Here is a 23,959-nt window from a genome sequence, read left to right on the forward strand (position 1 = left end):
AACCTAGTTAGAGGAAAACAACAATGTGTCGCTTTGGGCTGATTGCAAGGGTGGCACAATTAGTTACCATCACTATTAAATAGTGCATTAGCCAAGACATCCAGGGAGCCAGCTATGTCAATAACTGGTTACAAACACTTAATTTATATTGCAAACAGGAATAAATATGATCCAGTTAACCAACTCTTCATTTTAGCACTCCTGATGACTTTGATTTTTACCACCTAGGGACCAAGTTCTGAAGTCTCATTCAGTCCTTATTCAGGCACAACTCTGATAGACTCCTGTAGTTTTGCCTTAGTAAATACTAGCAAATCTGGCCCTAGATTAATATCTTTCACCCACAGATGGTTTGTCTATACCAAAATTTTTAACTCTAGCTAAATTATCTCAAGTTAGCTAACAACTTTTTTACATGGTCGTGTGTACATGCCACGTTTGTTCAAGGACACGAATATTTGTGATTTAGCCGAGGGCTGAGCGTGTTATCCTGGACCAACAATTTGTTGAGTATCCCAGTTAGCATGTGTAAGTGTTATCTAACTCTGAGTTTAGACTCAAGTGCACAGATATCCACCCTGTAGGGAAGCTGATCTGCACAGGGGCTTTAAGCTCACTTTTACACTCTCCTGATTCTGCAGCTCTCTGCAGAACTGGTCCCCCTACACTATGTTAGAACAGCCTGAGGGCCTGCCAGGCTGAGAAAGATAAAAAAATTAGTTGATTGGTGTGATGCAGGACAGTCACGACTCTTTTCCTTTCTATGTCAGTAGCAGGGTATGTATGAGGTGCACAAGTCCCTACATCAGCTCTACAGCAGAGAATCACCTTGCACTGAGGTGATTCTCCCTGGTCCACCAAGCCAATTTCATAGCCAGAGTATACTGCTGATGAGGTGTCAAATAGTCACACCAGAGAATCTGACCCATAGAGCCTGCTTTTCAGGTAGGCTAGTGCTCCTTTACATCATTCATTTACACTCATCCTAAGATACCTTGGCACTGCCAGTGGGAGGCTAAAGCTCCTTTACACAACTGAGAATCAGGCCCATTATGTTTAATACCTTAATGTTTCATCTCATGTCTCATAAATTTAGGTCATAACCATTACACTGTTCTTAGTCTTCTTTTTATAATGATTGATTATTTGTTGTGATTTTTATAAAAAAACACCAAAACCAAACAATTCCAACTTGTATGTATTTATTGTGGAGGTTATATTCCTTTTCTGGTTCTCTTTATGCTAATACTGTTTATTCAGAAGACACACTACAAGCTCCAAATCTACAAATTTTGCAAACATATTAAGCACTTTGCAATAAAAGAAAATAAGTGAATGACATCGAACAAGAAAATGTGTTTCAAAAATAAAAAAAACAACGAAAAATCGATGTAGTGAAATAATAAAGAAAAGGATTGTAAGTTTGCATCTAAAGATCTGAGTGAGACAGCTGTACAGATATCACAACAAACAGAATAACTCCAAATGCGAGCCAAACAAGCAACAGCACAATATTTTGAGACAGCAAGAAAGAGGGTGGGTAATAGAGCTAAATCAGAAACAGAATGCAAGTTACAGGAGGAAACAAACATGAACCATATGGAAAAATATTCATAACACATTAGTGTTTAATTAAATAATATGCTGGAAAGGACCCTTATGCAAGTCATCATAAACATAGACAAAGAATAAATGAAAAATGTGCTGCTCATAAAACTGGTTAACCCATTTGCCCTCTAATTGTAATCTGAGTAGCCACAAGTTCAGACATGGTGACTTAAAGCTGAAAATAATTATGTTTTTGGTACATTACTTTGCTACTGTAAATCACAAGCTATAGATTAGTGACTATCAAAGTAGAAGCTCCAGGATATTGTAAGAAAGAGCTACTCATAATCAAATACATGAGCCCAGAATTAATGAGTCACTCTGCTAAAAGAAAAGGAAGAAAGTAGTAGAATGTATTTGGAAAGAGAATGTATTTGGAATTGTCATAACCATAGAGATAACGATAGCCTAGTATTTCCCAAAGGGGAAAACGAACGATCTAACAAACCACTATTAACTATATGAGAAAACTATAACTATAGAGAACAACTATGAACTATGTGCACTAGGAACAAAAGACACTGCTAAGGCGCTTGCTGTAAGCAGTGAGCAAAGTTCCAGCTAGCTGTCACAGGCAGTAAGAAGGAACTGAGGGAGTGGAGGGTAGGCAGGGCCCTATACTAGGCGCCATGAAGGCGCTGCTCCAGGGGGCACCCAGGCCAACCCTACGGATGCTGCTAGGGAAAAATCTTCCAACTGGTGTGCTCGTGGCGCACACACACCTGCTTGGAATGGACATGAACAATCACTCGAAGAAGAACTAATGTTGCAGCAGTTGCTCTTTGCCTACAGGGCTGTACCACATCCCAGTTAGGGTTTTCACCATTTGAACTTGTGTATGGCCGCAAGGTTAAGGAGCCATTACAGTTGGTGAAGCAGCAATGGGAGGGGTTTACGCCTTCTCCAGAAACTAACATTCTGGACTTTGTAAACAACCTACAAAACACCCTCCGAACCTCTTTAGCCCTTGCTAGAGAAAACCTAAAAGATGCTCAGGAAGAGCAAAAGGCCTGGTATGATAAACATGCCAGAGAACATTCCTTAAAGTAGGGGACCAGGTCATGGTCTTGAAGGCGCTTCAGGCCCATAAGATGGAAGAGTCATGGGAAGGGCCATTTATGACCCAAGAGCGCCTGGGAGCTGTTAACTATCTCATAACATTCCCCACCTCAAACCTAAAGCCAAAAGTGTACCATGTTAATGCTCTAAAGCCCTTTTATTCCAGAGAATTAAAGGTTTGTCAGTTTACAGCCCAGGGAGGAGATGACGCTGAGTGGCCTGAAGGTGTCTACTACGAAGGAAAAAGTGACAGTGGCGTGGAAGAGGTGAACCTCTCAATGACCCTCGGACGTATTCAGTGCCAGCAGATCAAAGAGTTGTGCACTAGATTCGCACCGATGTTCTCAGCCACCCCAGGACAGACCGAACGGGCATACCACTCCATTGACACAGATAAGGCTCACCCAATTAGAGCCTAACCGTACCAGGTGTCTCCTCAACTGCTATAGAACGGGAGATCCAGAACATGCTACAGATGGGTGTAATCTGCCCCTCTAACAGTGCATGGGCATCTCCAGTGGTTCTAGTTCCCAAACCGGATGGGGAGATACACTTTTGCATGGACTACCATAAGCTAAATGCTGTAACTCGCCCAGACAACTATCCAATGCCACACACAGATGAGCTATTGGAGAAACCGGAATGTGCCCAGTTCATCTCTACCTTAGATTTAACCAAGGGGTACTGGTAAGTACCGCTGGATGAATCCGCCAAGGAAAGGTCAGCCTTCATCACCCATGTAGGGCTGTATGAATTTAATGTGCTCCCTTTCGGGCTGCAAAATGCACCTGCCACTTTCAAAAAAGATGTAGGTAGTCTCCTAGCAGGATTGGGAGAAGCTGCAGTTGCCTACCTTGACGATGTGGACATCTTTTCTGATTCATGGGCAGAACACCTGGAGCATCTGCAAAAAGTCTTCAAGCATATAAGGAAGGCAGGGCTAACTGTTAAGGCTAAAAAACGTCAAATAGGCCTAAACAAAGTGACTTTCCTTGGACACCAGGTGGGTCAAGGAACTATCAACCCCCTACAGGCCAAAGTGAATGCTATCCAAAAGTCCCCTGTCCCAAAGTCAAAGAAACAGGTCCAATCCTTCTTAGGCTTGGCCGGATATTACAGGTGATTTGTACTGCACTACAGCCAAATCGCCGCCTCACTGACAGACCTAACCAAAAAGAAACAGCCAAATGCAGTTCAGTGGACTGAAGAGTGTCAGAAGGTCTTTGACCAGCTTAAAGCAACACTCATGTCTGACCCTGTGCTAAGGGCCCCAGATTTTGACAAACCTTTCCTAGTAACCACAGATGCGTCCGAGCGTGGTGTGGGAGCAGTTTTAATGCAGGAAGAACCAGATCAAGAATTACATCCTCACTTGTTTCTCAGCAAGAAACTGTCTGAGAGGGAAAGTCACTGGTCAATCAGCAAAAAGGAATGTTACGCCATTGTGTACACTCTGGAAAAGCTACGCCCATACGTTTGGGGACGGCGTTTCCACGTGCAAACAGACCATGCTGTGCTGAAGTGGCTTCATACCGCCAAGGGAAATAACAAAAAACTTCTTTGGTGGAGTTTAGCTCTCCAAGATTTTGATTTTGAAATACAACACATTTCAGGAGCTTCTAACAAAGTGGCTGATGCACTCTCCCATGAAAGTTTCCCAGAATCAACTAGTTAAAATTGTTCTTGAAATGTGGAACATATTGTTAGTTTTTATATAATTAGTTGTATCTCTAGAGGTGCATGTGTCTTAATTCTGTTTTCTCCTAGCGCTCCAGGAAGAAATCACAGCCAGTGTGGTACAGGCTGTCCAGCACCGTCTGTGATTTGGGGGCGTGTCATAACCATACAGCTAAGGGTAGCCTAGAATTCCTCCTTACCTGTAAGGTTAAGAAGCTCAAATAACCTGGTTGGCACCTGACCAAAAGGACCAATGGGGAAAGAAGATACTTTCAAATCTTGAGGGGGAGGGAAGGCTTTGTTGGTGTGTTCTCTGAGGAAAGCAGAGAAGCATCAGGTCAGAAAACTCCTTCTCCTATAAACCATCCTAAAAGTCTCTCATATTACGAAATTTGTAAGTAAAAGCCAGGCAAGGCATGTTAGATTATCTTTTCTTCTGCTTGTGAATTTTCCCTTTGCTAGACGGAGGTTTATCCCATTTTTTTGTAACTTTAAGGTTTTGCCTAGAGAGGAATCCTCTGTATTTTCAATCTGATTACCCTCTAAAGTATTTACCATCCTGATTTTACAGAGGTGATTCTTTTACCTTTTCTTTAAATAAAATTCTTCTTTTAAGAACCTGATTGATTTTTCATTGTTCTTAAGATCCAAGAGTTTGGGTCTGTGTTCACCTGTACCAACTGGTGAAGATATTATTCTCAAGCCTTCCCCAGGAAAGGGGGTGTAGGGCTTGAGGGGAATAGGACTCCAAGTGGTCCTTTCCCTGGTTCTTTGTCTAAATCACTTGGTGGTGGCAGCATATTGTTCAAGGAAAAGGCGGAATTTGTGCCTTGGGAAAGTTTTTAACCTAAGCTGGTAAAAATAAGTTTAGGGGGTCTTTCATGCAGGTCCCCACATCTGTACCCCAGAGTTCAGAGTGGGGAAGGAACCCTGAGAGGAATGGTGGTAGAACTTCCTCGATTACATTCCTCCTTTTCCTAAACAGTATTTTTCTTATGGAGGGTGTTTGTAAATCCACGTGGCTGGTTCATACATGCTACACTCTAGGACATGGATCCCCAGAGTAAAATTGGTGTAAGAGTGGAGAATTAGACACTGTTTGTCCTATTCATTAAATTTATACAACGAAGTAGCACAATGGTACCCTCCTACATAAATCACAAAATTGGCATAGAGCATCATCCTGGGTTAATTGCCTTCTAACAGTAGACCTATCTGTGACAGCATTGGGAATGGAATGTGAGTGAAAAGTACGCAAGACAAACAAAATGGTAGGGAAGTAGTCTGGATATGTATGATTCTTTACATGTTTACAAAGAAAATTTCAAAAGAAAAATACACAAAAGTCTGACCAGCCCATAGTAGGTATAATTTACACAAGTGGTGCTTCATGGCACTTAAGCATAGTGAAAACTAAGGTTATGACTTTCTGAGAAGTCTCTTTTCACTTACTAGAGAGATTTGTAGAACTATTTAATTATTTTTATATAAATTGCACATGGTGTTTTTTCAGGTTGGTAAGGATGATAGTTGGACCACAATTAATGTTCAGCAACAGGACTCAAACACAGAGAGAGAATTTCATGGTAAAGTTCTCAAATAGGGAAAAAAAGTTTGAGAGGATAAAAAGTAGATAAACCCAATATTTTTAAATTTTTATTTTTTGTTGAATTGTATAAAGAAAAGATCCTTAATTATACAATACAATAATAAGTACTTATATTAATAAATGAAAAAATTTTGTATGGTAACCATGAGCACAAAATATTCCCATTTTACATGGTTTACAATGCACTTACACTAATGTGACTTTGTAATTATTTTCTTAACACAGTTTGCATCCCCTCCCAACCAAAGACTTTCAATCCTAAAAGTTTCAAGCACATTATGTCCATATTGCACAAATTAAATTCATATTTAACTGGAACTAAATTTGTATAATATTCATATGGAGCTGAAAACTGGGTATTTTTGGTAGCTGGCCACATCTCTGGAATTCTTTCTATAAAGAAATATGCTTACAAACCAGGCTATGTTTAGAAAGAGCCACAAGATACATCTCTTTGCCCAGACGTTTACATATAATTAAACCATTAATTCCTAGGTTCCTAGCTGTAAAATCAGATTAAAAGATGAGAATAATAACGGGTTTCATGTTTCCTAATTCTCATTTACAATATAAATTGACACAATTTAAACCTTGTAAGATGTGCCTAGATACTACAGTGATGGGCATCTTATAAATGCAGTAATAACATTTAACTAACTGGCCTGTATGAGGAATCAGAAGAGATTCATTAGGCCAAATCATCATATTTGACGATGGCTTTTTTATTTATTGTGACAAACTTTTAAAAACAGTATAGTGAGTATATGACATTCTTCATGAGAGGCTGAGATCCGCAGTTGCTTGGTGATTAAATATAGCAAGGTTCAAAAAATCCACTCATCTACTTCTTAATGGTAACTGGGAGGCTTTCAAGTGGTGGTTGTGGGCTAATCCATCAATTTATGCAAACTCTAGCTTCTCTTTTTTTAGTTGCTAATCCTTTTGGTTGCAGTTAACCATCCAAATGTAAACTAAATTCAGTGCTGTCTTCATGTGACTACAAACAGATCACTCCAGTGTCCCTCCTATTATTTCTAAGCAGCAGCAGTATGAAATTAAGAATGCTCCTGTCAGTTTCACTTCTGCTCTTCACAAACTGGTGGTCAGCAGAGAAAATGACAACAAATGTCATCTGTTTTCTTTCTGCTGTTGCTTACAAATCTCCAAGAGACAAGTGTGTGAACAAGCACTGCAACTATTCACAAGGAGTATCAGATAAAACTGAACAAAACCTCAGAGGTGAGGCTGAGGAAAGTCAAGAATAGCAAGAGATATACCCCATCATGCAGAGCAGCCAGTAGGCTCAAGGAGAAATAAAGAAGCAGAGAAACGATACCTTCCTACAACAATCAAGAGGCTCTAGGGAAGGAAATAATCTTCCCCTTCTCCCTCTCAGCAGCCTGAGGAAAGCACCTTGATAGGAATCGCAGCTTCTTTAAACCTAAGAGCCAAAGTGATTTTTTCCCCCCAAAGATGACAAGTTACAAAACAGAATCAAAACAAGCTGACTGAAGGACACATACAAAGGAGAAGTTTGGATTTTGGTACTGTGCGTGCAAGAGACAAGTGTTATAAACCTTTTGAATAAAGAGAGTATGAATGGTGAATTAAACATGAGATTTTTTTCCCCATCTTCTGCAACTGCCATCTAAAACATCACAAGTTTAAAGAGACTGAAATCCTAGCACAGTACTCCACAAGCGACGCTCAGGACAAACATCATCTGTAGAATTACAAGCATTTAAATTTATTACCTGTGTTACTAATACCTTAGGGCAGTGGTTCTCAACCTATTTACCATTGTGGGCTGCATATGCAGCTCTCTATGTGTTATGCAGGCTGCATCCACACAATATATATATATATACATGCATATATATACACTACCTGTATAGCCCTGAGGATGTCATATGGGCCACAACTGTGTGCTGATTGGGCTGTATGTGGCCCATGGGTTGAGAACCACTGCCTTAGGCCCTGACCTGAAAGGTGCTCCATAGGACTGGATGTTTGCTTGTACGCAGAGCAGCTTGCAGGACTGGGCCCTAGACAAAATTAAAACCCTGCCTTACTTTTCAGCATTTATATTTTTTTACTCTTTGTAATTTACTCACTTTTAACAATAATATTTTACTGAGGGTTTCACTTGTATTTCATAGTCCATTTCACTTTGTGATTCTAAGGTACCCTTGTACTTGGGTTTCAGAAACTTTTAATTCATAAAAAGATTTCTATTATGATTTGTAACTCTTTTTAAAAAAGGCCTAATGGGCAGATCCTTAGCAGGCATAAACTGTTATAGTTTCACTGAACTCAATGGAGCGCTGGTAATTTACACCAGCTAAGGATCTGCCCCTAAATGCTGAGCCTAAACTTACCCAAATTTTCAGAAGTATGCACACTCAAACAATGCTGACATGTGCCTGTAAATGAGAGCTGTGGCATACTTAGGCATCTGAACAAATAAATCCATAACTTGCATACACTTTGAGACTGTGGACTGCCCTGTCCCTTTAACACAATGTATAGAACAAATACACAGCCGCAAAAAATTAGCTTACATAGATCAGCGTTATGAGAAAATATTTGAGAAATCTGTGGAATCTCATGTTTCAGTTTTCTCTGTCATTTTTCAATTAAGAAAAAGTCACTTCAGTTTAAAAACCCATTGTTTCTATAAAATGAGGTCATATATGTACATGAATACACAGACTACCTAACGGAATGTGATAAGGTAATTTAGGCCCCAGATTTAGTAGTTTTAAAATTATTTTTAAAAATCTAATACAAGTAGAAATGTTTTCCCTGAAATTTACTGTGTTCTGTTCAGATTTAACCATTCACAGAAGTGTTGGCAACCTAAACATCACAGAATTATTCGAGTGCATGAGAACAAGGAAGTGAGAATAACTAGAAATAAGAGGGAAACTGACTAATTTGTTTTTGTTCTCTAAACTGAGTGAAATGTAAAAAGTAAACAAATAGCATAAATGGTGAAAGATCAATCAAATGTCTAACATTTTCAATGTTTTAATTACTGAAGGTATTTATTAAATAAAGAAATATGTGGGTTTTTAATTTTAAAAATAACAACATCTTTTTGGTGTGTATAACCTCTCCACCCCGGTAAAGTAGAAAATATGGTTTGTTAAAAAGATATTTGACAAATTCTTTACATTGTGGAGACAGCTCACTTTTCTTCTAGTTCTTTTCTTTCTTGATTAGAGCCCTGTAATGCAATATCAACATTATTTATGTAAATCATCTCATATTACTTTGAAGTACATGACAAATCAATCAGTTACTTCATATCTATATGGTGATGGAGATTATGGTAAGAGGTAAGTGAGGTCATGCTATACAAGTGGAGAAGAAAATGACAAATATGTAACATACATTATGTTCTGGAGCTGTTATGACTACAAGTGGAGCTTCTCTGCCATTTTGCACTTGGGAAGTCAAACTTAATTCTCTTCTTGGCCTCAGTTAACCTTTTATTTCCTAACACCAAGTGCTTTATTTAGTAAATCAGATCTTCTCTATAGGCTTGTACACCAAACAAACCCTGACTTGCAAAATCTCTCCAGCTATTTTGAGGGTGATGGTGAGAGAGAGATTCATGTGGAAGACAAGAGGTAAGACCTGCCCCTAGTGTCTTTGGGGAAGGAGACAGGCCCATTTTGGGGGGGGGGGGGAGACGACTCCTTCACTGAACATAACTTTTAAACTAAGTCTCTCTCTTCTGGAGATGACTGAAAGGGGATTTTGATTCGATAATTTTGCTGTAGACATTAGTATCCCTGCCCACGAGCATACCCGTCACACACGGAAACCCCCCCGACTCGGCTCCGCACGGGGCTCCGGGGAGATCCCCCTCCCACACACCCATGCTCACAGGAATCCCCGCCTTCCTCGGTGGGGATCCCCTTCCTGCACACCCCGGGCCCAAGGGTATCCCTCTCGCCTCCCGCCCATGGGATTCCCCGCCCCGCTCCGCCCCCGGTAGGGATCCCCCCTCCCGCACACCCCTTACCCACGGGGATCCCCCTCCCACATACCTCTTACCCACGGGGATCCCCCGCCCCTCTTTCGCTCCCGATCCCCGGGTCGGCGCCACAGCCCGCACTGCGCTCCCCTCTACCCCGGCACCTGAGGCAGGAACTTTTCCCTCTTCCCCGTTCAAACGTGCTGCCGTAAAGCACCCGTCTCCCCTGGCAACAAGGTTCCGGCCGAGAACTAGGTGTAGGAAGGTGATGTAAAAGTAAAACCACCCAGTGTCGTAAACCAGGTCCGGGGGGGAGGGGTGGGAGGGGAGGGAGGGGGAGGAGGTGACTGGAGCATTTAGACACAAGCGAGAGGATCATGGCGGATGGCCCCAGGTGTAAGCGCAGGAAGCAGGCGAACCCGAGGCGCAATAACGGTCAGTCAGCCCGCAGGGCAGCGGCCCGCTCCGCGCCGGGCCGGCTCCGGGGCCGGGCCGGGCCGCCAGGAGTGCAGGGGGGACGGGAGAAGTAGAAAGTAATTTCCCTGCTGCTCCTCGCTGGGTGCCCGGCTCCCTCTGCACCGTTATATCCGCTACCTGGTGCCTCCCTCGCTCCCTCCCTCCGCGCTCGCTCCCTGCCTCCCTCCTCCGCCTAGTGGTGCCTCCTCGCTCAGCCGCCTGTCCGGGACCGTTACACGCTGCCTCCCCCACACGCCCGGCAGCGGCAGCACCTTCTCCTGCCGCTCCCCGGGGCGGCGGGTCCCCCCTCGCGGGGCTCCGAGCCCCTCGGGCGAGCGCGGGGAGGCTCGGCCGGCCCTGGCAGCCCAACTCCCAAACTTGTTACCTGGGTGCGAGAGAGAGAGCGGGGGCAGGCGCCTCCGCCCCGGGCGGGCAGCGTGCGCGCCCCGGGCCGGAGCGGGGCGCCCCCCTCGCTGCCGCCGGGGCGGCTGTCTCTGTCCCCAGCGGTACTTTCCCCGCGTGCTCCGGGGGGGGGGGGGGAGGCGGGCTGGTGTGAGGCGTTACCTGGGGTGACTGGGACCCACCCGCGGAGTGGAGTGGGGTGACGGAAGGGGCTGCTGGCCCCGGCGGCGGCCCGGGGGGAGGCACTGTTGCGTACTGCAGTGCATATCGATTTGCGGGGAAAACACCCTCACCCCCACGCCCGGGGGACCGCAGTGAGAGGGGAACCTCCCCCACCCCCCAAAATAGCCCGCTTGCTACTTTCGGAGCCGCCTTTACTGCAGCGCAAGTTTATTTCTGTTTGCGGCCGTTGACTGGGCTGTTTCTCCTCCCTAAAAAAGTCCCGATCTCTGCAGGATTGTCGGGACAAATAGGTTTCATAGGAGTGGCGGGGAAGGGAGGGTTTCTGTCTGTGTGGCGGGGGAGGCAATGCGATTCGGTGAAGTTTCTTCCCTTCCTTTGGCTTTGGAGGTACCTGTTTGTATAATAATGGGTGGTAACGGTTTGGCCAGGGGCCCCTCTGCTGTGTGTCTGAACTGCTGCAGTCTATATAAGGAATTACATTTACATTTCAGACTTAAGGGGCTGTTTTTTTGGTACGTGTGTTACTTCAAAACGCATTTTGAGGATAAATAGAGGGGGGAATAAACGCTCATAAGTCCTACTCCGTGTTTATCTTCAGAAAATAAGGAAACAGCTCTGTTGGTGGAGTAACTCTTTTTAATGGGATGTTAAACGGGAGGTTTTGTAACCGTCCTTGGCAATTTTAGGTTTTATGTGGTATTTCCTGTGTAGGGTCACGGATAGGAAGGCTTTCAGCTGTGATTCTTACCGCGTGAACAGTTTTTATTTTGTTTATTTTTAATATATTTGAGTCAGGGGATTGATGTTTCTGATCACTGCTTCGAATTGTTTAGGTATATAAATGCGTATGTAAACATTGGCCTTTTAAGGGACTAACAAGTTGATCTGATCGTTCTGAACTCGTGGCTCTCTTATTTTTACTGTAGGGAGATGTTTTTATTATAGCAAGTATCGGTGTATTTAAAATTGCAGTTTTTAATTTTCTGTTTTACGTCAGTACTTATATTTAGTTGATGTGGCTTTATTAGAGGTAAGTTTAGAAAGTGCTTTTCTCTTCCACCTTATTTAAAATGTTGATGATCAGAGAAAGGGGCTTTTCTTGTTGCTGACGACATGTGTGTGACATGTGAGTCTGAACCACCCAGTGTCTGTGCGGGAGCAGTAAACATGTTTACCTGAGCAGGAAAGAAAATGGATTTTATCTTAAAGATCCCGTGATATGAATATCATCCTCTTAAAGCATATCAACAGATGACTTGCGAGAGAGAGAGAGATTTTTTTTTCCGAAAACCTAGCTTTTGGAATCAACGGGAAAAAGAGGCTCTCGATCGCTGCAGCAAATGGCAACTTGTGCAGGTAGAAAAAAAGATGGTGTTTAGTTTTCTCCTGCATGCATGTCAGCCCCCTCCTGTCTGCTGCTTTCATTCTCTAGGGAGGGATTTATTTACCACGCTTGCTGTCAGTGTTTTTTCCTTTGTGCTTAATATTAGAAAACAGATTTGAGGCTGTTTAGGACAAAACGTTTTGTCTGCAGCGTGCATCGCTTGCAGAAAACAAAAGGTGTATAAGGCCATTCAGGTGTCTTTCATCTTCGTCACTTTTGGTCCTCATCATTGCACCTTTTTGTTATCAGAGGCGTTTTATTCTTTATTAACTAATTTTGTCTAGAATTTTTTTATTGCAAATTAAAAATAACTTCTTAAGATGTGTATTGAAGCATGCGGATAGGTTAGATAATAGATGCTGGATAATAGAGATTTCTCGGCAGTGGGCTTATGTCTGACTTGCAAATATTTACTGAAGAAAATTGATAGAAAAAAATGTTAAACCTTTAGCACAAATAAGTAACTGAAATTATTTCTGTGGCAAGCTTCTAAATGTACTATAGATAGAGATCTTTTTGTTAATCTAAGATTAAGGAACAGTAGATCCTCTAGCCACTGTTACTAGGCATATGCAGTAAATTAATTTGTACTCTGTTCCTTTCTCCCTCTACATCTCTTCCCCCTGCAGGACATTTTACTGGACGTCAACAGTGTATGGCTAGAACACCAAACTGTGTACTCTAAACTTTAAAGCTGTTGCTCATGTAATGGAGGCACATACAAGCTCTAATTGATTTACCATGACTTTTTTGATGCTGTCAATTATCTACTTTTTTTTTTTTTTTTTAAATACCTATGCTTTTCTCCTTTCTTCCCCTGTTGGGAGTCCAAACTTATGGCTGCCATTCTGGTACATTAACTCTGGATGGAAAGACAGCTGTAAACCTTTCTGTCTCTGGAGCTAGTTACTTTGCTGCCTTTTGAATACTGGATTCTATGGCCAATACTGGATTCTAGCGAAAGATCTGATTGTTGCCAGTGAAAGCTTTCTGGTAGAACCAATATCTGGCACTTCCAGTTCATTCCTAAATAAACCATTGATTAAAGAGCAGCATAACACACATAAAAAGATCCAAAGAATAAATGTCTGTATAGTGTGTCTGTATAATTAGAATTAAATTACCAGACTCTAAACAGTAGCAACACAAAGACTCTTGAGTGATTGTATGTTTTTCGTTTAGTATTTTTGTGCCGGTGAGGGGAGGAGGGACAGGAAGAAGGCCCTGATTCTTCAGTCTTTAGAAGTCAGTGGGTCTCGTGTAGGCACAGGGGTCCAACAGCGTGGTTCAATGTTCGGGCTCAGGGCCTAAGGATATTGTTTTGTCCCTATGGCTTTAGGTCACACCTCTTCAATTAAAGACTTTATTAGCATATTTAGCATGCATGTTGCTTAATTCTTATTTAAATGGTTGTTATGGTAATGATTAATAATGGTTGATGGTGAATGTCCTTTTAATTTAAAAGTCAGAAAGCAACAACTATTACTTATTTCTATCATAGTGTTTAAATAAACTTCTTCTGCAGGAAGGCTAAATGGACAGTCAACTCAAAATAGTAATTTTCAAAAAATGAGTTTAGACACAACTACAGACACCTTGTGAGCACTACATCTTACATTGAGTACCTTTACCAGCTTTTTGTGTTGATTAAAATATTTCCACTTTTAAAAAATAAGTCTTTCTACATGCAGAGGAACATGTGAAACTTACTAGCCAATCATGTTTACAAAATTAAAAATAAGGTGGATTTTTCTCTAACCTTTCACTTATACTAATACATAATATTACTTCTAACAATGATAGACAAACATTTTCAGGAAAGCTTTTTTTTATTAGTGACTCTCTAACCATTTTACAGTTGTCTTTTCTTCATTTACGATTTTATTATATAATTATTTTATATATCTTCCGTATGCTAAAATATAGATTAAAAATAACACTGCTTCCAAATAAGCCAAAAGTATGACATGTTTGTTACCTTCAAGGTGTTAACAACTGGCAGGATGTCAGGTGTTTGTGACACTTGGGATACTACTTTCTTTTTCATGCCTTTCTCCCCCCAACCTTCCCAGTAGGTATCCTGTTTTCACTCCAGCATTAATTTAAACGTGCAATTTGGGAATTGAGGAATGTAGCCCAAGTTAAAATTCTAGGGACAGTGAACAGGTTCTGCTCAGCCAATTGAATTAATCCAAAGAAATCCAGTATCTCATGTAAACTAAATGCAATTTTTGACAATTTGAAAATCAAATCCAGTTTTCTCCTTTTTAACTTTCTTCTGGATTGTTTGTGTCTAGGATAAAAATGGATGTAAAGCCTGTTATTTGAAGTTAATCGGCTTATTTACTTCTAATAGCAGAAATATTTTCACTTTAATTTTTACAGCACTTTTCAATGAAAAAACTGCAAGCAGACAAGCTTCTATGTAGAGGAATAGAAGTTTAAGTCTGACTATACGTTACAGAAGCTTAAATTAACTTCCTCAGCCTGGCATCAGCTTTCTTATATCAGGAGTTTAGATGTTTGGGGGAGGTGGGTGTTCAATTAATTGAATGAGTCTTTTGTTTTGAGTTACCTTTTATCATATCAAATATTCCTCCCCATTGAGAGCGTTAAAGGAGTCTTTCCATAGATCTCACTGGGCTCTGCATCAGGCTCTGTACGAGTGTCCCAGCTTTTGTTGACTTCTGAATTTGGGTTTTATGTCTTCAGTGGTTATCAGCCTGGTATCTAGATGAGCCTGTCTCCTTAATTGTATGTACAAAAGAAGATAAAGTTCAGGCAATTAGATTATTGGTAGAATTTATATTCTGTTTTAGGAGGGAGGTTAGAGAGACAGGACAGGTGAAGCAATATCTTTATTGGACCGATTTCTATTGGTGAGAGACAAAGTTTCAAGCTACACAGAGCTCTTCCTGAGGGAGGTGGTATAGTGTTGGTTCATCTGTTCTTAATTATCCTCTGTTAAGATTTGTATACTTATTATTTTTCTCATCATTTTACATATTTCAGGTATTGTGCCTTTGCACATGTGGAAATGACTACAGAAACATGGGATATTCTCAGCAAGGGATATTGATGATTATAAAACCATTATTTACACTTCTGTTCCTAGGGATGTTATATTCTTTCATTATGTCCTTTTTTTAAACTCACTTACATACATGTGACTAGCATTACAGTGACTGCAGATTGGTGGCTTTTTTTTTAAATCCTTGAGCAAAATATCTGCTTGAGCAATTATTCAGAATACTTACAAGAGGAAACACTGCTAAGACTGAGACTATCCAACCTGCTGGTTTTAATAAAGAAAACAAAAACAAACCCTCAGGTGCTCAAACTTTTAGCTGCAGCCACTATGTTAATAAAAATTAGTTGCTTTTAATTGGTTGCTGTATTTTTTACAAAGATGGAGACAAATGAGAGCTGATTATGCATATCACTTATGAGGCACACCTTCTTGTGACCATAGAAGTGCAACAAGTGCTATTAATGTTAAAATTTTTTATCTTTTGTAGCGCCTAGAGGTTCTGGTTGTGGTAGGCTCTACGCAAAACGGAAGACACAGTGCCTGCCCCAAAAAGATGAGACTCTGGAGAACTGGGTCCAATTCTGGCTTTGCTACAGATTTCTTTGTGACCTTGAGCAAAGGGCCTAAAGCTACATTTTCAAATGTACCCACAAATAGGATCAAATTTTTAAAAGTTTCTTTGTAGGCACGTAAATAAGGAACAGATTTGTAAAGGTGCTCGGCACCCAACAGTTGCTATTTTGCCACATATAACCAGACTTTAAGAACTCTGCACCTGTTGTGCTGACCTGTCTTGAAAATTTAGCCAGTTCATATTGGTACCTAAATGGGAAGTGAGCTTTCTAGAAAAAATATGGCCCTTAAGTGATTTGCCCAAGGTCACACATGTAGACATGTGACCGGAATTGAACCCAGATCCCTTGAATCCCAGTCCATGTTTTGCCATCAAGAGTGTGCATCCTCTCTGGTGAAGGGAGAGCTTTAAAGAAAAGGGATGGATCTAGAATAAAAATTCGGCAAATGCCTATTAAATGCTTAGGAAGCCCCTTTGACTGACTTAAAGTCAATACATACAAATACTAAGTTCTGTTCCTACATATCAAGGTGCAGGTACCATACATGTCAAGCAGTGGTACTTAATCAAAACCAACTAAAAATGATTAAAGAAAAAATTAGGACACTTTCTTCATGAATGACTCTTCCTACATTTAAAGTTGATGTGGAAGGAATGAGGAGCAAAAGTTCTATACCTTGATTTTGCACAGCATAACAAGCAATAAATCTATTGCAAAACAGAGTGTAGGCAGGGACACAAATAAAATAAAATGAATGAGGGAATTGAACTGTAAAAAATGCTAACCAGTGTTTAACAGTCTAAATCTTCTCAGGTGTCCGAGTAGCTGGTGTGAGTCTTTACTTAGATGGTTAATATATGAGTTCTATCGGGGAGGAGACTGCTTGACCTGCCCTTGGTCGACTGTGGCTCAGAGAGAGAGAGCACTATTGGATGGCTGGAATTGCTAGTTTCAGAAAGCATCTAAAAAGTAGCAGCATGGTGGGTTTTTTCATTTTTAGGTATGAATTGGGTTGGAATCCACCTGTTCAAGGTAGGCACAATAAGCATCTGCTGAATTATGTTTGTTTTTAAAATTTCTAGCCCTCATTTCTAGCATGGCTGCATGCATAGTCATTCAAGTGTGAAAAGAGACAGCATAAATCTATTCGGTGATGTCTTCCTAAACTGTCTGGACATCTCCAGTATCATCACTGCTTGGTGGGGCAGGAAGAGAGGGAATTGCTGCTTTTAGGACAGGGCAGCAGAGAAGGCCACTCTCAGAAGTAGGGTGGCCTGGTGAGGTGGTGGCTGCTTGTACAGTCACCACCAACGCTGGATCATGGGTTTGGGCGGAGGGCTGGCATCCTAACTGAGGAATATGTAGACTTGTGGGTGAAGTCGAGGGCATCATAAACTAATCTCTGGTGACAGGGGGACTGTCTTTTCATTCATTTACTGAAAAGGAGTGTAGGTTGATTGGGATAGAGGGGATAACTGGTTTTAGGAAAACATTGGGAGGTGTTGAAGAAAAAACGATTCCTTTACTCTTTTGTAGGGGGTGGGGAAATGGGAGCATTCCAACTGTCACTGAAGTTTGGTACCTTGCCTCTATGGTGATCTATCCTGGTGATCTTTTCGTGAAAAGTGTACACCCATCTCTTACAACATAGTGCCATTGGCTGGTTGTGCAATGCGAGACAATAGTATAAAATATTTTTTTGACATCAGTTGATCAGCTTATGCTTTGAAACACTAGGATTGCTAACCCTTAACTTTTCTCCTTACATGTTCTTCATGTAAATGGGCAATCTTTTAAAATCTCACTTGGCTATTGCTTCCAATATCCTGATTTAGTCAATCCCACAGGTTAATTATGAGATGCACAGGAGTTTCTCATCAGTCTTTAATCAGTTTTTTTAGCTTTTTAATTTCAAGTGTGTCCTTTGTTTTTTAAATTATAGGAAAGAGTAACGGAAGTCCATGACTAGGTTGAAACCACTCATTGTTCTATATTGTTGTACTCCTGTATTCTCAGTCTCTCTCTCCACTTCAAACTAAATAACCGTAGTCTTTTTAAAACTGCCTCTTTTATGAAAATGTCTTCTGTGTATGAATTTTTTTACTGATCTTTTTGTGCCTTTCTAATTTTTGCTGTGTTGGCTAGGATAAGTCCTATTTGGCAGCCCAGAAAAATGAAGCTTCCTATTTGGTGAACAAGCTACAGACTTGCACTTAGATTCATGTGGGTACCCACAACTTACCTAGGTATTTACCTGGACTACCACCATCATAGTATTTAGCACCTCCCAAGTATTTAAAAACAATGTTAGCTTACAGAGTCCCCTGTTACAGTGATTGTGTCTGTGTCCCTGAATCCTTGTCTAAATATTTCATTACCAGCACTGTTGCTCTCTGAATGCATTTTCTCTTAAGGACTTTTGTTTTACACAAGAACTTGCTCTCCTTGGTCTTCTGGAGAGTGAAGGAGGAAAATAAAAGTAGTGAAACTCTAATTTTTATGTTTAAGACTGGTGGGGCAGTAAGGGTTTAATTTCATTTTCTTGATGGGGGAAGACTCTTCCCAGCACCTGGCCACAACACACATTTTTCAAAATGTGGGGGCAAGGATAAAGGAGATGGTGATACAAAGGAGTCAGAAAAAGGCTTTTAGATTAGAGCCAGGTGCTGATATTTTTGAACTTCTTACCGGTCTCCATCATTCTTCTGGGTCAGTTCATCCTTATCTCCCAACCCAGCATTTCATGCTTCTCTCCAGTCATGTTTCATTTGACCTCTTGTCTCCCTTTCAGGGTGTTGTAAAATTGGTGTAAGTATCCTGGGTTTTCCAGCATGCCTTTTTGTTCTTAACATGTCTCTGTTTCTACTCCTGTTTCTAATGCTTGACCTGGCGGCTGGCAATAGTAGTATAGTGAAACTGGTGTAATCCTGATCTATCGCTCTGCTGCTCTTGTGGAGGATGTATTTACAGGGGCTGTTCTGGTGAAGAGTAAAAAGAGGGGATGTTGCTGACAAACAAGGGAGTGGGATAGTAGTTTCACCAATGGTCAAGTGAAAGAACACATCAGTACCCCTGCTGCCTGGTCCAGCGCTGAAAAATTAGTGCATTCAGGGCCTGGTTTATGAATGCTTCCCATCATTCTAGGAAACTCTCATTCACTAAATTGCATCTGATAGAGTAGTGTGGATGGATAATGGTGTCAGCTGTGCCCACCCCCTTTTGTACAGAGGTTGCCAACACAGGAGAACTTTTGGAGGGAGTAAGAAAAATAAGATTCCAAAATATCCACAAACAAATATGGTGGTAGCTTAAAAAAAGGGGTGGTGGTGGTGGGAAATGCTCTCCATCTGAAGAAATGGATTAGAGAAGAGACCCAGAAAAAAGGAGAAAATTGCTTGTGCCGGGTTGAGAGTTATTTTTGCTAAGATGAAGGTGGCAAGCTGGACTAGTAGTTCAAAGAAAATATTCTAACTAAACCCACAAGCAAAACCAACGTTGTGGCATTCTCCATCTGAAAATGTTTGGGAGAGTGGGAGACTCTGCTTCCCTTACTCCCAGATACATACTTAATTTGTGTCTGTGCACAGCTTCTCTCCACACTTCAGTCTGAGCGCCCCCTGCCCCACCCCAGTCCCCTTTCAGGGTTGTCTTTTGAGATTTCTTTACCATCATTTTGTTTGTTCATTTTCCAAGGCTACATCACAGTGACCATCAGTCAAACTAATTCTGGATTTGACTTCATCCAAAGACTGGCAAACATTTTCTTTGGTCCAGCCTTCTGCTCTGCTCTTCCTAAACAGAATTTTGCCTGTGCCTTGTTGCTCCTGTTGCTATCTAGCAGCAGCACCAGGAGTTGCAACAGAACGGAACTGATATTCCCTCTCGTTAGGTTCACTCTGCGGTTGCCGTGAGGAAGTGTTGCGAGTAGCAAAAGCAAATCCCCAGATGCAGTTGATTCCTGAAGCAAAAGGGTGTGGATAGAAGAGAATACAGTGCTTCTCTCGATGTCTACCTATTAACTTTCTCTCCCGTCAGAAGAGAACCTGATAGGATCTGTATCAATTTCTTTCTGCTTTTGAGGAAGTGTTCTAGGTTTTAGCAGAGATGAGGTGTGATCTTTTATGAGACCGTCATGCAGGGGAATTTCAGAACTTTTGAGTGGTGAAAAGGGACTAGAAAAAATAGTTCCCATGCCAAAGTTAAACTCTTGTATTGCGAGGATTACTTCAGTGAGTCATCCACAGCTATACTTAAGTCTTTTGAGAGAGTACAACTAATTCAGATACCATTAGTGAATTAGAAGCTCAAACTTTTGGTTCCAGTGTGTGTTTATACTCTGAATTTCATCTGTAGATTTGTTTGTTGTTTGTATTATAAAGTTTAAATAATTACAATATATACAGAAAGATTTTTGCTAGTATCCTGTACCTCTTACTTCATCTAATAAGAGATTGGCTTAAACTCTGCATGTTATAACATGGATAAACTATGCTTGCTCAGTTGGTAACGATAATGATACTGAACAAACCAAGACTAACGACTTCCATATACGGAATCTGTTCTAATTCCTTGGGATGTCAAATCAAGGACGTTATAAAATTCTCCCTGTGGAATAATGTTCTTATTTGTGGGGTTTTTTTGTTTTGTTTTGTTTTTTGGTTTTGTTTTGGAGCCTTGTTTAGGGAAAGAGGGAACTTTCCATCCTATACGTAGTGCCTTTCCCTACCTCGTCATCATTCTATACAGGAACAAATAAAATAAATGGTTTGCATTTTTCTTGCAAACAGGCCTTTATTGGGTGTGGGTGAGAGAGATTTCCCTCTAAATTGTAGAACTTGTGTCTATTTTCTAAATGTTTTTAAAATCACCTCCAGAACGTTGCAATCTTTTTTTACAATATGAATTTTACAATTTCCTGAAGTTTTTATTTTCTCTAACTGGACATTGCACCTTAAATTTCAACCTTCACCTCTAACCTATCCAATTTAGAACTTTGAATTTCTCAAACTTTTATCAGGATTTCTCTACAGAAACTTCCTGAGACTCCATCTTTGGCATCCTACAGACATTGCTTGTGTTATAAAGACTTCTGTTCTCTTGATATTTACGCAAACTGCGGGAAAATCTTAACTGGTATCAGGCATTCCACTTAGATTTTTTAATAGTCTAGGTTGAATAGGCTTAAAGAACTGCCATGTCTCCCACCAGCCTCCACAATACTAGGTATGGTTGCAAGAAACAACTAGACAAGCTCCCCGTAGGAAGGTATTGGATGGTCCAGCAGGCACAAGAACCAGCAAGTATTGATGAATTTTTTCTTCCCCCTTTTCTCTCTTGCCACACTAACTGTTGGCAGGAAATGCTAACAGCTTCAACAAATGGCTCTACTGCTGTTAGGCATACAAGATGCTGTTTTCAAAGATATTGACACACCTGACATTAAAAGCAGGTTTTGACACAGCAGCTTGCATCTGCTTCACTCCTTGTGTCCTAGCTTCCTTCTTTAACATTAAGTAACTTAACATTTTATATCGGTAAACTTTACCACTTCACTCATTTTAATCTGTAGAGGAGCTCTGTGTAGTTTGAAAGTTTCTGTTTCTTTCACCAGAAGAAGTTGGTCCAATAAACCACCTTGTGTCTCTAAAATATAAAGCAGTCTTGGTGCACTTCCACATCAACCTCTTTCCACAGTGAGAAATAGCCGTTTTTGATTGTTCCTCTTACCCAGTTCTTAAAGTCTGACAGTAGATTTATGTCAGGTCTGTTCCCAACTCTTTTTAACAGCATCTCTTCAGCGACTGTATTAAATATTTTGAAAGTCTAAATTTAATCCACCAGCTCCCCTTAATCCATTATTATTTTTTTTAATTTAACTGGTAGAAAGGTACTAAAAGCAGCCACAACTTCTCCATTGTGCCAAGTGTGCTAGGTGCTTTACAGACTAATCTAAAGAGTAGGTCTTTGCTCCAGAGATGATACATTCTGAAAGGACAGGGATTAAACAAGGGATAGCAGGAGGAATGTGACGCAAAGTAGCACGATAGTATGGTTAAATAGAACAGGTGTCTTATTCCACTTTAATTTAGTGTTTTGTATGTAGAAGTGTGGTTTATCTAATCTTAAAGGCAGAGATGTTAAGGTTTTATAGGCCCTTTTGGAAGGGGTATCAGATCTACTTGAAGGAATGAAGGCCAGAAGCATGGTGGATTGAGACAGGGATGCAGGTCACGGAAAGAAGATTTGGAACAGATAACTTTACTGGTTGGGTGGAACAAAGGCATAAAGGGGTGTGCAGAAATACTCAGGAGTTAGTGTCTCAAGGCCTAAACAACCCAACCTGGTACCCTATCACAGCAGATCAGGGTTTCAAAGACTTAAGCATTTTCTGCTACCCATGTTCTTCCTAACCTCTACTCTTCACTAGAGCTTGGGGTGGAGGGAAGAGACTTTATTAGCTTTGTGGTAGGCTTGCAGCATCTAGCCAGCAGATGCTCTGCTCCTGCGTTCTGCTGTAAATGAAGGAGACTTTCTGGACCTTGCCTCCACTCATGAAGTGAGGGCAGTGTCTTTGAGAGTTTGTATTTGTGTCAATTGAACTGGCAAGTTAACATGAAACAGTTTGTTCTGTTATGGTAGGAGTCAGACTCTTGAGGTTTGCAAAATTTTGTTTCCAGTGTTTCATTTCACCTGAATGAAAGTCTAGTCTATCTTGGCATTTTGTTTTTAGTCCTTAAACTCTGACATATCAAAGCGTTTTCAAATTTCCACATGGAAAAGGATAGTGTTTAGCCACATGAACTCTAGTTCATTGTCATTTAAGCACTAAGTTCTTGTTACCGTATAATGTAAGTATATGTAACTCTTACTCTATTTACCTCTTATTTACCTCTTTGACAGGTATATCTTATGATCTCCTTACTCCCTGGCTGCTTTTCTCTTGGTCTAACCATAATTACTGTCATTCAAGATGCATCATTTTCATGTGCATGAGACTCACTTTATGACCCTTCCAGATTTCATTGTGTCTTAAGTACCTCTACACCAGATTTTCCTTCAATCCTAGATCCTATTGTCAATAACCTTTCCCTCCCTCCTATTTCTATTTTTCTGTATTTTAAAGAGCGACTTTAGAATATGAAACCTACTGTTGATCTATCTGTGGTCCACAGAGAGCTGGCAGGGTACTCGGTGCTGCCTCCACCTCTTTTCTTAGATTTGTTTCTACAGACATCCAGGCTCTTTATGGCGTTGAAAAGTCTGGCTGTCTATATTTTAAATAAAATAAAAAAAGCTAGAGACAAGGAAGAACTAGCCTAGATGCCTTCTGTAGAGCAGCTTCTAGTGTGGGGAGGGGTGAGTGAGAGGAGAATGGAACCAAAGCTACTCATGGAGACTATATCAATTATTGGAACATTAAAAATACTTCTTTCCACATAGGCAATTGATGTAGTTTATATAGTCTCAAATTTAAAGAGAATGGTTCATCCCACCATTGGGAAGGGAGGTTGCCAGTGAGACTCTGTAAAATGTAAGCCAGGCTATGAACTCTTGTGTTGGAGCCCTAGTAGATTTTTGTGAATACCAGGTTTAACACTTATGACTGTGGCCAACCTATGTTTTTGTTACTAAAGTCTTCCTGCTTTTCAAACTGAATTGGCGCTCTCGGAAGTGAATGTCCCAGTCGACTGAGTCTCAAATGCACATACATGGAAGGAGGGAGGAAGGTGCCCAAAGATAACTGTGACCTTCAGCAAATAGGGGGAATTGAATATGAAGGGGATAATATTCTACAACTGTTAGTAGATGTGCAATTATAAAGATCACATGTAAAACTAGGGAGGTGGTAATGCTGCTTAATGTTGACTTGGTATGTGACTTTTTTGCTAGAATGTTGTGCAGTGGTCCCCACACTTCAGAAAACCTATAGAAAAAGCAGAGAATACCGTACAAATGGAGGGATCAATTGCCTGAAGTTTTAAAAACTAAT

The 23,959-nt window shown here is 40.9% G+C and overlaps 1 protein-coding gene across 2 annotated transcripts in view; it reads left to right on the forward strand.

Moving 5' to 3' along the window:
* The first annotated feature begins 10,262 nt into the window (after nt 1-10,262).
* ZEB1 (zinc finger E-box binding homeobox 1) overlaps nt 10,263-23,959 on the forward strand; it is a 212,362-nt gene continuing 198,665 nt past the window's right edge. The window contains exon 1 of one of the 2 annotated variants that reach the window (XM_074946177.1): nt 10,263-10,373. In XM_074946177.1, coding sequence (XP_074802278.1) covers nt 10,316-10,373 — 58 coding nt within the window. In that variant the 5' untranslated portion in view covers nt 10,263-10,315. Of the gene's footprint in view, nt 10,374-12,149; nt 12,336-23,959 lie in introns of those variants that run through there. The other variant, XM_074946178.1, reaches the window with a different exon arrangement.

The sequence above is a fragment of the Natator depressus genome, chromosome 2, assembly GCF_965152275.1.
Source record: "Natator depressus isolate rNatDep1 chromosome 2, rNatDep2.hap1, whole genome shotgun sequence".
NCBI classification, from domain to species: Eukaryota; Metazoa; Chordata; order Testudines; family Cheloniidae; genus Natator; species Natator depressus.